This window comes from Rhipicephalus microplus, chromosome 4 (genome assembly GCF_043290135.1).
Source record: "Rhipicephalus microplus isolate Deutch F79 chromosome 4, USDA_Rmic, whole genome shotgun sequence".
In the NCBI taxonomy this organism is placed as follows: Eukaryota; Metazoa; Arthropoda; class Arachnida; order Ixodida; family Ixodidae; genus Rhipicephalus; species Rhipicephalus microplus.
Window position 1 is genome coordinate 68,785,689 of NC_134703.1, and position 13,769 is coordinate 68,799,457.

The window sequence follows — 13,769 nt, forward strand, 5'->3', positions numbered from 1 at the left end:
CATACAAAAAAGAGAATAGTGGGACATTAACAGCCCAATCAAGTCCGCAACTTATGAGCCAGTGAATTCCAAAGCGAAGGATTATTGCTCTAAGCTGGCTTGGTTAAGAATAACTCATGCAATTTACTTCGCGTCAAATCTACAGTGTGACTACGAGGCATACCGCATAGCTTAAAGCATAACTTCAACCTACTTTTTTTTTATAGCAGTGCCTGAGAGTAGGTGCACAGGAGTTATTGAGTTTTACGACTACCTAAATACGGCTGCCGTGTATGGAATTCTGTTTTTGACGTCATAAGCCATAGCTTGCGATGTCTTAGGCTCAATCAGTCCTTGTCTTTTCACACAAATATCAAAGAAACGCGTAACATTAATCAACCTCGAACCCCAGGTACGTTCGGACGACTGTATTGCTATGACATTCACTTCCTATTGGATGCGTAAGTCCGCAGCATTGGAAGTCCGTCATTAATTTATCATCCATCGTTCGTGTTATAGTAGACCAATAAGGGGACAGCGGACGCTGAAAACTCGTTAGCTTCACACACATTTCAAATATGCATCTGTAATTTTTTTATAATAAATTGCGACAATCAATTTAGAGTGCTGCAGAGCCCTGTGACAACACGCATCACGTTTGGCTGCACGAAATAGATTGATCTGCATACGTTTGGCTGGTTCTTGGATAGCACCACGCTTCTAACTTCGAGTGCTCTCAGGTGGTCTCACGTTGACATCGAAGCGTAACGAACGTTTTATCACGTGATTACGGAGCCTCGTCTGTTTGCTACAGATGTGCATCCGCTCCAACCTTCGATTCTTTGGCGACTGGCTACAAGTGCGGAGGTGCCCAGCTGAAGGCACCATGGGCTAGTACAAATAGGCGCTCGTTTCAGCAATCCATCTCTGGTGTGCCAAACTCGGGACAGAAAAAGATTACTGATACGTGTTAGTGGTCACAGCTTCTTAAGGTCATGGAACTCAACGAGGGGACGTTCTGTGGTAGCTTTTTTTCCTCCATTCTCGCATCGTTTTTTAGTAGGCATTGCTTGACTGAAACTGGTATAGTACAGTGATAGGAGCGCCGAGAACATCTCCCATTTTTGTCACGAGTAGTAATTTGAAATACAATCAAAATCTGGGAAGCTCGTCCGATTCCTGAAGCTGTGCACAATTATAAGTTGCCTAAAATGGGCCACTTTGTAGAAAGACAGTAATCTTTGTGTCATACAGTTTCTATTCCCACCAGCAGCTTCGGTTACAGGCACTTTGGGCAAGTGTTCCAAGTTTGAAAACAATAAGGTAGCACTGAAGCCTGTAACGTTTGCAGTGCTCGCCCTCTTTCTACGTCGGGGCTTTCTGATAACATTGCCCGATTGCTGTTATCTTGCTGTTTTCTTTTCTTTCGTGCCAACCTGCGATTGGCTGCGTAGCGCTTAAAAACGCGCCGCAAGGTGAATAAACTGGGATTGTCTTCCTGGCACTGCTTGAGTCGTCTCTTTCCTGGGCCGGCTGTCGTCCAGCCGCCGAATACGTAACAGCTGGTGGCAGCGGTGGCGGCGGTATGAAGCGCACGTCGAAGGCGGCCTTGGCGTCCGGTTTGGTGAGAGCACGGCTTGCTTGACTTCATTGGGAGCATTAGCAGCATTTACTTGGTAGTCGAGGTTCTTTTGTATTTGTTGTTGACTTTGCTAAATAGTAGTACATATCAGGGTAGCACTTGTTAACTGCAGTCATGATCCTCACGTCGTTAACGAAACCCAACCTAGTGCTGCTAGCTGAAGAGCTCGGTATCCCTGTACAGAAGTCTATGCGGAAGCCTGCAATTATCGAAGCGATATCCAAATGCGGAGCAAACGACGACGAAGTCGAGGAGTGTTGGAGGGCAGTCTCGGAAAAGCTCAAAGAACGAGAAGTAGAACTGAAGTTAAAAGAGATGCAACTGCATAACCTTGAACGCAATGACAGTTTCGATATGCGAGGATACATGCAACCTTTCAAGGCTGGCAGTGACATCACTTTGTATCTCGTCAACTTTGAGAGGACGTGTACAAGAGCTGCACTTGCAAAAGAGACTTGGTCGCAACGCCTGTTGACATTACTTCCAAATGAGGCAGCCGATGTAATCGCGAGAATGCCAGATGAAGATGCTCATGATTACGAAAAAGTGAAACTTCATTTGAGGCGAAGGTACAGCTTGTCAACAGAAGCCTTGAGGATGAAGTTCCGTAACACGAGGCGTGGCCAAGGGGAGTCATTTTCAGAATTCGCCTACAAATCCATGAGCTTGTTAGAGGAATGGCTTAAGAGTGCCAACGCATACGAGGACAAGCAACGTCTGATTGAACTGTTTGCGCTCGAGCAGTTTTATGCGTCCATTCCGGACCAAATGCGGCTGTGGATTCAGGACAAGCCAAACGTAGAGACTTTGCAAACGGCAGCCAGCTTGGCGGACGAGTACCGTTCCCGTAGAATGGAAAGTTCGGAAGAACAAAGAAAGAAGCCGTCAGGAGCGTTCAAGAAATTTCAGAAAGGAACGAAAGAAACTAACCAAGGGAAACCAGGCGACAGTGTTCCAGCCCAAGGGCATGCAGCCAACGCGAGTGAACCCAAAAGTTCCAAGTTCGAAGAAAAACAACCGCTGGTCTGCTTTAATGCCAACCTTCGCGGGCGTGTTCCAGCCAGACGACGCGCAATGCCATTTCCATTTCCTTCTGCGGTGGCTACTTCAACGACCAGTGCCACCATGCACCTCAGGGTCTTCGCCCACGCCGTGCACAAAGACAATATGACCGTGCGAAACGTGTCAGTGCTGTGCTTGGAGACCTGCCCAGGTGTTGGCTACCTGTTACCACCTCCAGCCGTTCATGAAGCGTCATCCTCTTGAACGCCTTCCGCTAGGGGTAGCTTTGGCCGAGTTGTAACGTTTGCAGTGCTCGCCCTCTTTCTACGTCGGGGCTTTCTGATAACATTGCCCGATTGCTGTTATCTTGCTGTTTTCTTTTCTTTCGTGCCAACCTGCGATTGGCTGCGTAGCGCTTAAAAACGCGCCGCAAGGTGAATAAACTGGGATTGTCTTCCTGGCACTGCTTGAGTCGTCTCTTTCCTGGGCCGGCTGTCGTCCAGCCGCCGAATACGTAACAAGCCTTATTTCATTACAAAAAAAGAGAAAAAGAAATCGGCAGATCCCACGTACAGTGGGAATCGATGATATGCAAAGCACAATTAAGACAGGTTGATATGTCCCTTTAAATCATCCCAACATTACGAGGTGGAGGTAAATAGTGCAGTACATGACTTCCGTGTCATGATTATCATGTTTGGATGTCTCGTTTACCTTCGTAATCTATCCACGTCACGTGATACCAAATTTAGTATATGTGGAGCTAGCGAAACAGCCCCGAGCACGCTACGAGCGTGGTATGTTGTCATGTTCTACATGACACGCGTGTCAGGATTATCAGGTTTGCACCAGTCATATATTTCGTCATCTATTGACTTCACGTAACCGAATTTGGTATATGTGGGGCTAGCAATAGGGCCGCAAGGACATAATGAAGGGCCCAGTATACTCCAAGGTAGCGTTGACGTGCGCGCACGCAGGGCACAGGGAAGCTAAGTTAGCGAAACGCGAGCACTCTATAGTCTGACGCCAGGCGCGACCGGTGGGACCAGCGTCCATCGGCGCAGCCCGATAGTCACCGACGCAAAATTCACGCCGATGCTTTACCCAGACAACACTGCGTCTCTCTTGTTTTCGTGACGGAGGGATACCGGACGCGCTGAAACGCGCCGCTCATGCTTCAAAGCAACGCAGCGCGGCGCACGCCTGCGAGTATATGCGACACCACCTAGACTATTCAGAAGGCCCGTTCATACCCCTCTCTCCAGACGGCATACGTCACGCTAGTTGTCCGATGTTATGACCTGCACAGCAAGGAGGTGGCTTGCAAGGGACGCTCATCGGCGTAACGGTCAAACGCTGTCCGCGTCCTGCAGGAACGCGGGAGTCGTCTGTGTGCGCCGCAGGAAATGCACATCAGCATCACTGGGACACACAGTCGGCGTCTAGCGCGTGCACGGACGGCTATAAAAGGAGCGTGTCTCTCTCTGGACTTCACTGGCCCGCTCGTCTCGAGTGCGCTCTGGGCCCTTGTGATAGAAAGGCGCGTCTGTACGCTCTCGTTGCAATGTACTTCTCTTGCAAATAATTAAATCAAACGCATCTTCTACTTGTTCGTGAGACGCGTCGCAAGAGTCGTCCTTCGCCGGATCCTGGGTGGTAGCCTCAACCCCTCCCCGGACATATCACCGACTGTCCAGTGGCCGAGGACGCGTCGCTCAGGTGGTGGTGTTGGTCACCCCGCGCACTTTTTTACACCGAACGGCGGACAAGCCACGACAGGTTTGCCTTTCATCGCTACCTGCTTCTCTGGTTAGACTGCGTTAGGCTTGGTGCTGCATCGCACTGCTCTGAGTCTTCGTCCGTTCCCACGTGTCCTATTTTATTGGTGTTGTATTTGTGAGTATGTGATTACACATCGATCAGTGCGACATGGGACGTTGTTGTGTTCCCGGGTGCCGCGGCAATAATGACAGTGGTCCCAAAGTGCGTGTTTTCGCATTCCCCAAGGATGAAGCTCGGAAGAAGTCTTGGATAAAAGCCATTCCGCGAAAGGATTTCACACCAAGCATACACTCCAAGGTGAGAAACTGCTGAAGTTTGTTGTCTTACCGGCTCTACCGCATTACTGGCGTTCTGGCTCTGTTACTATTGAACAGAGCGAGTATCGTGAGTGGTGATGGTAGTTTTGTCGCGCTTCAGGTAGGGCAGTGCGGTAAAATAGAACAGAAATACTCAGGCTCGTGTCAAAGTTCCCATTAGCCCGTTTCGTATGAAAGTAATGAAGTCACTGTTATGCTTGGCGCAGGTCTGTGAACTCCACTTCCTCGAGGCTGACTTCATCACAAAGCTGTCACATTTCGACGCAGCGTCGGGACGGACATTGACAGTCGACAGCGAGAGGGTGCGCCTAGTGTCAGATGCTATACCATCGGTGTTTCCAAACTGTCCGTCCTACCTGAGCACGAATCGCAATCGTCGAGAATCTCCTGTCTCGAAACGAGCTCGAATGGAAGACGAGGCCTTGAGCAAAGCAATTAAGGACTCAATATGCGCAAAAAAAAGCAAAGAGGACAGAAATGCTGTGTCCTCTTTCGAACACTTAGGAGGCAAGCTTTCTGCTGTATGCAGTAATGATTTCTGGACCATCAAGGCCAACAATCGTTGTGTGATGTTTCTCCGCATCGAAGATAATCCTTCACCGCACGTGAGGTTTTCCGTCACTGTGCTTGCTGATCTCTCACTTGCTGTCTCAGCAGGTATGATCAAGCTGGTTTCATTACCTTGCGGAGCCGCAATTCCAGACGCAGTGCGCGACATCCGGACGTTGTCCTCACTGCTCCAGCAGCTGGAAAACCACATGACTGAGACGCCTGAAGTTGCAAGTCCGTCGAAAACAGCGTCAGTGTTGCAGCATATCGGCTCCTTATTGAATGAACTGTCCCAAGACAGTGACACTACCGAAGAACACAGTGCTTTGTTTCGTTTGCTGAATGAGCAAATAGCTCTCGCACTCGCTGCCCCCATTCGTCGATACAGTGCTGAAACATTAGTGTTTTCTAGCATCCTGCACTCCATATCTCCGCGCGCCTATAACTTTGCCAGATCAGCCACCGACGGTGATTTTCCCCATCCTTCAACCCTGCGCCACGTTTGTTCCAAGTATGGAGGCGATCCACTGAAGGAGTAAAACGATGCGAACTTCCCCTCCTACATTCGAGACAGAGTGAAGTGCATGCAGCCGCACGAAAAGACGGTGACGCTAATGATTGATGAAATTTATATCAAGCCATACTTCGATTATAAAGGGGGCAGCATAGTTGGATCTGCAGCCAATTCTCAAGAGGCAGCCACAACCGCTCATGTTTTCATGATTCAGTCGCTCTTGTCATCAAACAAAGATCTGCTTCACATTCTTCCTGTTGCTGAAATGACCGCCGAAATTCTACATGAGTTCTGCAAGAAAGTAATTTTAGAAGTGGAATCTATGGGCCTCAGGGTCATTGCTGTGATTACCGACAACAATTCCCTTAACCGGAAAATGATCTCGTTTTTCTCAGAGAAACGGGAAGTAAGCATTGTATATCCTCATTCAGGCGACAACAATCGGCCTCTGTTTTATGTCGTAGACCCTGTGCACATACTGAAATGCATCGGGAACAACTGGATGAATAAAAAAAAAACGAAGGAATATGCTTTTACTTTCCTGAAGTGAGCCTGTCAGGAATATTGCCCGACAGGCCGCCCAGAATGAAAGCAGCATCATTTGAAGCCGTACGGCAGCTGTATGCACTGGAGCAGACATCGCTTCTCAAGCTTGGCTACAAGCTAAATTCCAAGGCAATCAATCCAACACCTATGGAGAGACAAAATGTAAAGTTGGTGTTAAATGTCATTAATCTGTTTGTATCAAACGCACTTGAGACGCGTGGCGATGCCCTTGAAACCACATGTGCCAGTTCAACAGCTCTCTTCATAAACATCATATCGACGTGGTGGAAAATCGTCAACGTGAAGACCCCTTCGAAAGGTCACCGACTGAACGACACCCTTCAAAATTCAGCGAATTCTGCGGTGGATCAACAGCTGGTTTTCCTTAGTGGCATGATAGACTGGCTGGATGCTTGAAGCAGCGTCAACATGAGCCGTGGCTGCTTGACAAGAGAAACACATTCTGCGTTGAGACTCACTTGCTACTCCCTTGTTGAGCTGTCGCGGTACTGTTTAGAAGAACTGAAGTTCAAGTATGTCTTGCTGGAAAAATTTCAAACTGACACTCTTGAAGATCGCTTTGGTCGCTACCGTCAGCTTGCTGGTGCACAATATCATGTTTCCGTGAAGCAGCTTCTGGAGTCTGAAAAGAAAATTCGTCTGTAAAAGCTGCTGATGCTTCCGCAGCCAGACATCAGCAGCGAAAGTGACACAGAAGTATCGCAACATAACTTCTCTGTTCACATCTCAAATGCTGAAATTTCCAACCCAAAGCATGACATGGAGGTCGTTGCTTATATCGCTGGATATTGTGCTCATTCAGCTCTGAAGAAGCTGTCATGCGCATTTTGCAGCAGCGTGCTCGTCCTGGAGAGCAGGAACATACATGTGGAAGGTAACACAATGATTGACAACTTGTCAAGAGGAAGCTTAAAGTTTCCGCAGCCATGTACTGTGCACATGGTGCTGGTGACAACGCTTGTTGTCGAAAAGCTCACCAAGAGAGAAAATGCAAAGGCGCTCCTGGCGTCGAACAACCAACGTGGCATTGTAAGCTCAATTACCACATCACTGCTAGGAGATGTTGAGCTAGAGACTTGTGAAAATGGCCATACTTCTGAGACTATCGTGCGGCATGTAGTGCGTGTTGCAACAAATGTCGCTCTGAACAACTTTTGTAGACTTCGAAATCACACCATCAAAAGCACCGCACAAAAAAGGCAGCTGAGAGAAAAATCAAAACCTTGAACAAGAAATGACGTAGGATGATTTTAGCCTTTCGTCCTAATAAAACCACTTCTACAAATGCATTTCTGACTATTACAGTTTGATCACTAAAGTGTAAAGGCAGGCGTAAACAAATGCAGACCGCGCAGGAACAAAAAAAGAACAAAAAAAAGAAACACCGGCTTTCAATAAGTGCCCACAGCAGATATAGCGAGAACGAGTGGCGACGACGGCCGGGGTGCAGGTGGGCAACTAGTGTGACGTCACGCTCTCCCTGGAGGGGCCTTGTCAATAGTCTAGGTGGTGTTGGTATATGGCGGAGTCGGCGCCTGGCGTGGGAACGCCGGCGTGACGCGACGAAATGAACGGCGGCGAGCACTCGCACCGCGTGACGTCAGAACGTATTGGCGCCTTGACTGTGGCATGTATTCATGTTCTCACATCACACTCATCTCATGATTATAATGTTTGCACCAGTCACATACCTTCGTCATTCATTGACGTCATCTAATACCAAATTTGGCATATGTGAAGCTAGCGAAACGGCCGGGAGCGCTTTGTGTGTGGCACGTAGTCACGCTGTTACTTAACACACATGTTGTGATTATCATGTTTAGATATGTCATTTACCTACGTCGTCCATTCGCGTCGCTTAATACCAAATTTAGCGTATGTGAAGCTAACCAAACGGCCGCGAGCGCATCATGAGTGTGGCATGTATTAATATTGTTACATGACATGCATGTCATGATTATCATGTTTGCACCAGTATCATACCTTTGTATCCATTCACGTTCCATCATACCAAATTTAGTATAGGTGAAGCTAGCGAAATTGCCGCCAGCTCATCGTGAGCAAGGCATGTAGTCATGTTGTTACTTGACACACATCTAATGTTCATGTTTTCACCAGTCGCATGCCTTTGTCATAATTTCACGTATTGTAATACCAAATTTGGTATATGTGACGCTAGCGAAACGGCCGCGAGCGCATCATGAGCGTGGCATGTACTCATGTTGTTAAATGACACGCATATCGTGATTTTGATGTTGGGGTCTGTCGCTTGTGTGCACCATGTTATGATGTTATAACTTACCAGTTTTGCAACATACCATGTGAACGAAACCACCGCAAGAGCTGTAGGACCATGAAATCTAAATCATGAGACTCATTACATAATTTAATGATTTTCATGTCTTGACTAGTTAAATATGTTCTTCACACAGTCATATTATTATGCCATACCAAGTTTGGTATCGATACCATTATCGAAACGGCCAGGAGAGCTAAAAGTCACAGGCGGCTAGATAGATAGATAGATAGATAGATAGATAGATAGATAGATAGATAGATAGATAGATAGATAGATAGATAGATAGATAGATAGATAGATAGATAGATAGATAGATAGATAGATAGATAGATAGATAGATAGATAGATAGATAGATAGATAGATAGATAGATAGATAGATAGATAGATAGATAGATAGATAGATAGATAGATAGATAGATAGATAGATAGATAGATAGATAGATAGATAGATAGATAGATAGATAGATAGATAGATAGATAGATAGATAGATAGATAGATAGATAGATAGATAGATAGATAGATAGATAGATAGATAGATAGATAGATAGATAGATAGATAGATAGATAGATAGATAGATAGATAGATAGATAGATAGATAGATAGATAGATAGATAGATAGATAGATAGATAGATAGATAGATAGATAGATAGATAGATAGATAGATAGATAGATAGATAGATAGATAGATAGATAGATAGATAGATAGATAGATAGATAGATAGATAGATAGATAGATAGATAGATAGATAGATAGATAGATAGATAGATAGATAGATAGATAGATAGATAGAAAGTTTGCAGATCCCACGTATCTGCAAGTCAACTTTATGTGAAGCATGCGGAGGGAAGGTGGCCGTGTTGCATTTTTCCTATCGACCGAAACGTCATGCAATGACGCTATATATATGTGCAAATGTTGCATGCAGAGACATATGTTGAAGAGTTGCAGATGTTTATTTACCAGTTATGCACTTGCTCAGCGATGTCAGCCGGACATGTGTTTTAACAACACCAGAAGCTTACATAAAGCGCTGATGCTCGTGATGATGCTGGCCCTTGACACTGCTAGATAAATCGATTTCAGCGCATGGCACCTCAACACAGTTCATGTTAACCCGACGTGACGGCTGTATGAAAACAGTACATACGTAATGTTTATAAAATGAGGTAGGCAGCACTGCAACCACTAGTGACGTTCCAAAAGGATTAGCATCTACTTGAAAAGTAGTTCCGAGACCTGGCGTAGCTTTATTGAAGAATGTTTGACTGGCACGCAGAATGCTTGGGTTCGATTCCTGCTGGGACTCTGACATTCATTATTTGCATTTGTCAAGTGGCCGACGCTGCTTATGTCAGGTTTTTCTTAACACTGACATTTATTCTATGCCTTCGTTGGGTCACTCTACCGATGTCGGGTATTGCTTAACGCTCTCGCGTTAAAATTGCTCATGTGTGTTCTCGCCGTTTCTGGGTAGATACTAAGTGTCAATCACCTGTGGCACATACCCGCTTACCAGAGGCACATACCCGCCTGTGAGTATGTACCACTGTCTGGCGGGAAGATGTTGATGACGTACGCGACGGGATTGCGACATTATTCATGTCTTGACCAGCACGTTCTATTCGTCAAACCATCTTACCCTCCCATGCTTATTTCGGTTCACGCCAAGTTAAGGGGGTGACCACAAGAGCACCCAAATGTAAGCGGCTAGATAGATAGATAGATAGATAGATAGATAGATAGATAGATAGATAGATAGATAGATAGATAGATAGATAGATAGATAGATAGATATGCTCAAAGTCGCCGACATTCGCTAAGAAATGCTTCGCATTTAAAAGACAACCAATGAAATTGAGGTGAACAATTGAGACAAACCAGTTTTTCCCCTTAGAATTCGTAACGAATCGCGCAGCGTGCGAAAGCAGTTTCCGCTAAAGTGGAATATACCATCTCCATGCAAGAACAATATTCGCAGTTTTCTAATTAAATTTGCAGAACTCAGTGATACGTAAACACTGCCGCAATATACTGTTCTTACTGTAAAAAATGCCTCAATCACCATGGTAACAACACTGAGCGACTAAGTTGTTGGAACTGTGAAGCATGGGAAAAACAAAAATTAACGAAGGGTAGGGTGCCAAAGATTGTGCCAAGATGCTTCGCAATCGAGCGGGGGCATTTCCTCAGTACGACGTTTCCGTGCAGAGTTCCGTGAGCTCCAGCTCATTCAGGCTTGAACTAAAGGGAAAATCGATTTTACTGCGAGGAATGAAGGTCTACTGGTGCCAGGAAGGCTGGGAAAAGGGCGAGTATCCCCACAGGGTCAGCTATTGCTGAAGTAACTGTCCACTTCTATTTTTTAGCTGGCCTGTACGTGTAGGATCGCTTATCGCGCGCAGACCCTAAACGACGTTTCGGGTCGGCCTTCTTTCGTGCGTGACAGCCATACGGTGTTGTGCACAAGGCGTGCTCTGATGGATGGTTTCCGAATGGATTCGCACTAAGATTCCATGATTGCTGCTTCTCTTTCGGAATATTGCCTGTCGCGTCTGCCGCTCGCTGCAATGGTACGTGATTCAGAAATACAAGACGAAAACGAAGAGTGTTACAAGACTACGGTACTCTTGAATTATGTGAAGTTTCTCTGTCTAGAGATATTGTACCATAAAATTCATTGCTGTGTTCCAACATAGCATAACGCAGCCCAATCAGCAAAACTCCCTGTCTCTCTTGATATATGGCGTATAACGTCCCAAAACCACCATATGATTATGAGAGACGCCGTAGTGGAGGGCTCCGGAAATTTTGACTCCTGGAGTTCTTTACCATGGACACCCAAATATGAGTACACGGGCCTACAGCATATGCCACCGCGGCAGGGCCCCCTGTCTGTCCTCTCTGAATATATATATATATATATATATATATATATATATATATATATATATATATATATATATATATATAATTATATATATATATATATATATATATATATATATATATATATATATATATATATATATATATATATATACGTGTGTGTTTGTGTGTATGCATAAGGACAGCTGTGTGGGTTATTAACGTCTTGAGTGAATGTCATCCAATGAATGTATCGTCGGCAAGGCTGTCCTGTTTCTCAATGTGATTGAGGACTAAACGCTACATAAAACTTGACAGGGGAACTCAACTGCCGAAGTAGTGTTGTTTTGTTGTGTGGGCCACCATAAAGATGTCCACGTAAATGTGGCGGCAATCTCCTATTCCGTAAGAATTACACAGCAGCAAAATACATCAAACCTTTGGTTAAGAAATCAACCTTGAGCCGACTTTTCAGCACCAACTATCGCGAAACGGTTGACAACAGAAAGGCCCAGGTCTGTGCAACCATGGTCTTCGTTGTGTCCTTCTGTCGAAGCTAATGGCAGGCTAAGCGTGTAAGGAACAATGCCATCATTCTTCGAAAAAGGTTGTCGAAGCACTGGCGAGTCTACTAATTACGGGGACTTGTCCACCTTCGCAACTTCAGTGTTCCCCGTGTTCTTTCAAGGCACTATTCAGATTAGGCCTCTACTGTGACACACTGTTAATCCTCCTTTCGAATCACGGTGGGCTTAGTGTTAGCTTTTCTTGGCAGTTGCTTACTTCCACAGAACTTGTTAACTGACGTCAGATAACCTAAAACGCAAGTGCTGGAAGTCACATTTCTTTTTTTTTCTCTCTTTGACAGGCACTGCAGAAGACTGCCTTTCCCGGTAACCGACCGAATTTGAACAAGAATACCCAATTCTTTGTTACATCTCATTTACTTCCCCGCATAAGTCACAGATTCTTTTATTTAATTTTATTCCAGTTAGCGTCTTTAAAGTGGCTTAAAAAGCAGCCTATTCATTGGTCCGATATACGGAGCATGGAGCCCGCTCTCAAATAGCTGGCCAGCAACCTGGTGTTACACATTTAAAAACATGTCTTGTCACCGACCTTTCGTAATAAAAATTGGACAAATTTTCATTACTCCTAAACTTGTTCATCAGAGCAGCCTCCTGACTTTTCGCAGTGAAGGCAAAAAGTCTTTCCCACGTTTCACCCACTCAACCTGGTCTTGTGCTTGCTGCGGCCTCGTTTGACTGGCTACCTTTATTTGCGGGAAGATAAAAATTTATAAAATGAATAAAAATTGGGCAACTCATTTTTATTCATGAAGTAGTTGATGTCGTTTTCTTGTTCTCATCGCATACATCACATCCTCCGGTGGTTAATTTAAAAAGTGGTGGAATTTCTACTTTTAATAAGGCAAAAGACTCCGACGTCCCATCAAATGAGAAATGTACCGATCGGTATAAGCAGTAACGGTGGCGTCCACGTGAACTATGAAAAAGGTGAAGTGGTCGAAGATGCCAGCAGGATGACTCCGTGATCAAGTCGTCATCAGGAATTCATTATAGACTTCATTATTTGTCATCAAAACTTCATTAAGAAGCCACGCTACGAGAACATTTGCAATGTCGACTAACATGGCGTTATATGATGCCGTCGTCATACTAAATCTTCGAATTGTCAAAGGTGGGCTGGTCTTGCAGAAGTCTATGCAAAATCTTGTTCGGCTCTGAAAGCGATCGGTGAGGAGAGGAGGTGCGATGATCAATACATAAATTTAGAAAAAAAACACGATAAATTTCAACCTAGGGTGAACACTACACAGATGTAGAAAGAACTCTGCAGTCTTTTCATTTCGGTCCTCGCTTAGCAAATGGATGTGATTACTTTAACGAAGGCACGGTGCGCAACAGACAATGCGAAGGATCACGTTTTCTAAGGTCATCGTGTACATATAGAGGCTCGATATATAAACAGAAAAAGTTTCGCTGGTACCAAGTATGGCATCTAATTGTGTCCCAGGCTCTCAACCAACTGCTCACATAGCCCACTTAGTTATCAGAGCGAGATGAGGGAGGTTGCGAACTTGACATTGATATACGGCATCCGTGTCGGCCAATGTGTTCCGTTATTCCGGTCATGGCCGAGAATCCGTTTTTTTCTTATTGTTCCCGGCTAAAGAATGTCGCAAGCTTCTTATGGCAAACGATGAAAGGTATCACCCCACGTG

At 45.2% G+C, this 13,769-nt stretch overlaps 1 protein-coding gene and 1 long non-coding RNA gene across 2 annotated transcripts; both read left to right on the top strand.

The window, feature by feature from the left end:
• Nucleotides 1-1,321: 1,321 nt before the first annotated feature.
• On the top strand, nt 1,322-12,684 carry LOC142814303 (uncharacterized). Its single transcript, XR_012894912.1, has 2 exons — nt 1,322-1,603; nt 12,393-12,684. It is a non-coding gene; the product is annotated as an uncharacterized LOC142814303 (long non-coding RNA).
• LOC142813972 (THAP domain-containing protein 2-like) lies at nt 4,499-10,999 on the top strand. The gene is made up of 3 exons (XM_075891937.1): nt 4,499-4,705; nt 4,932-5,156; nt 10,868-10,999. Exons 1-3 carry the CDS (start codon nt 4,556-4,558, stop codon nt 10,997-10,999), a joined length of 507 nt encoding a protein of 168 aa, XP_075748052.1. The 5' UTR covers nt 4,499-4,555.
• Nucleotides 12,685-13,769: the final 1,085 nt, after the last annotated feature.

What these genes read in the sequence shown, in the direction of transcription:
- LOC142813972 (XM_075891937.1), top strand. Translation starts at nt 4,556, where the DNA reads ATGGGACGTTGTTGTGTTCCCGGGTGCCGCGGCAATAATGACAGTGGT. An exon ending in CACCAAGCATACACTCCAAG is followed by an intron (nt 4,706 to 4,931) that starts GTGAGAAACTGC and finishes TGCTTGGCGCAG; the next exon opens with GTCTGTGAACTCCACTTCCT. An exon ending in AAGACGAGGCCTTGAGCAAA is followed by an intron (nt 5,157 to 10,867) that starts GCAATTAAGGAC and finishes GTTTCCGTGCAG; the next exon opens with AGTTCCGTGAGCTCCAGCTC.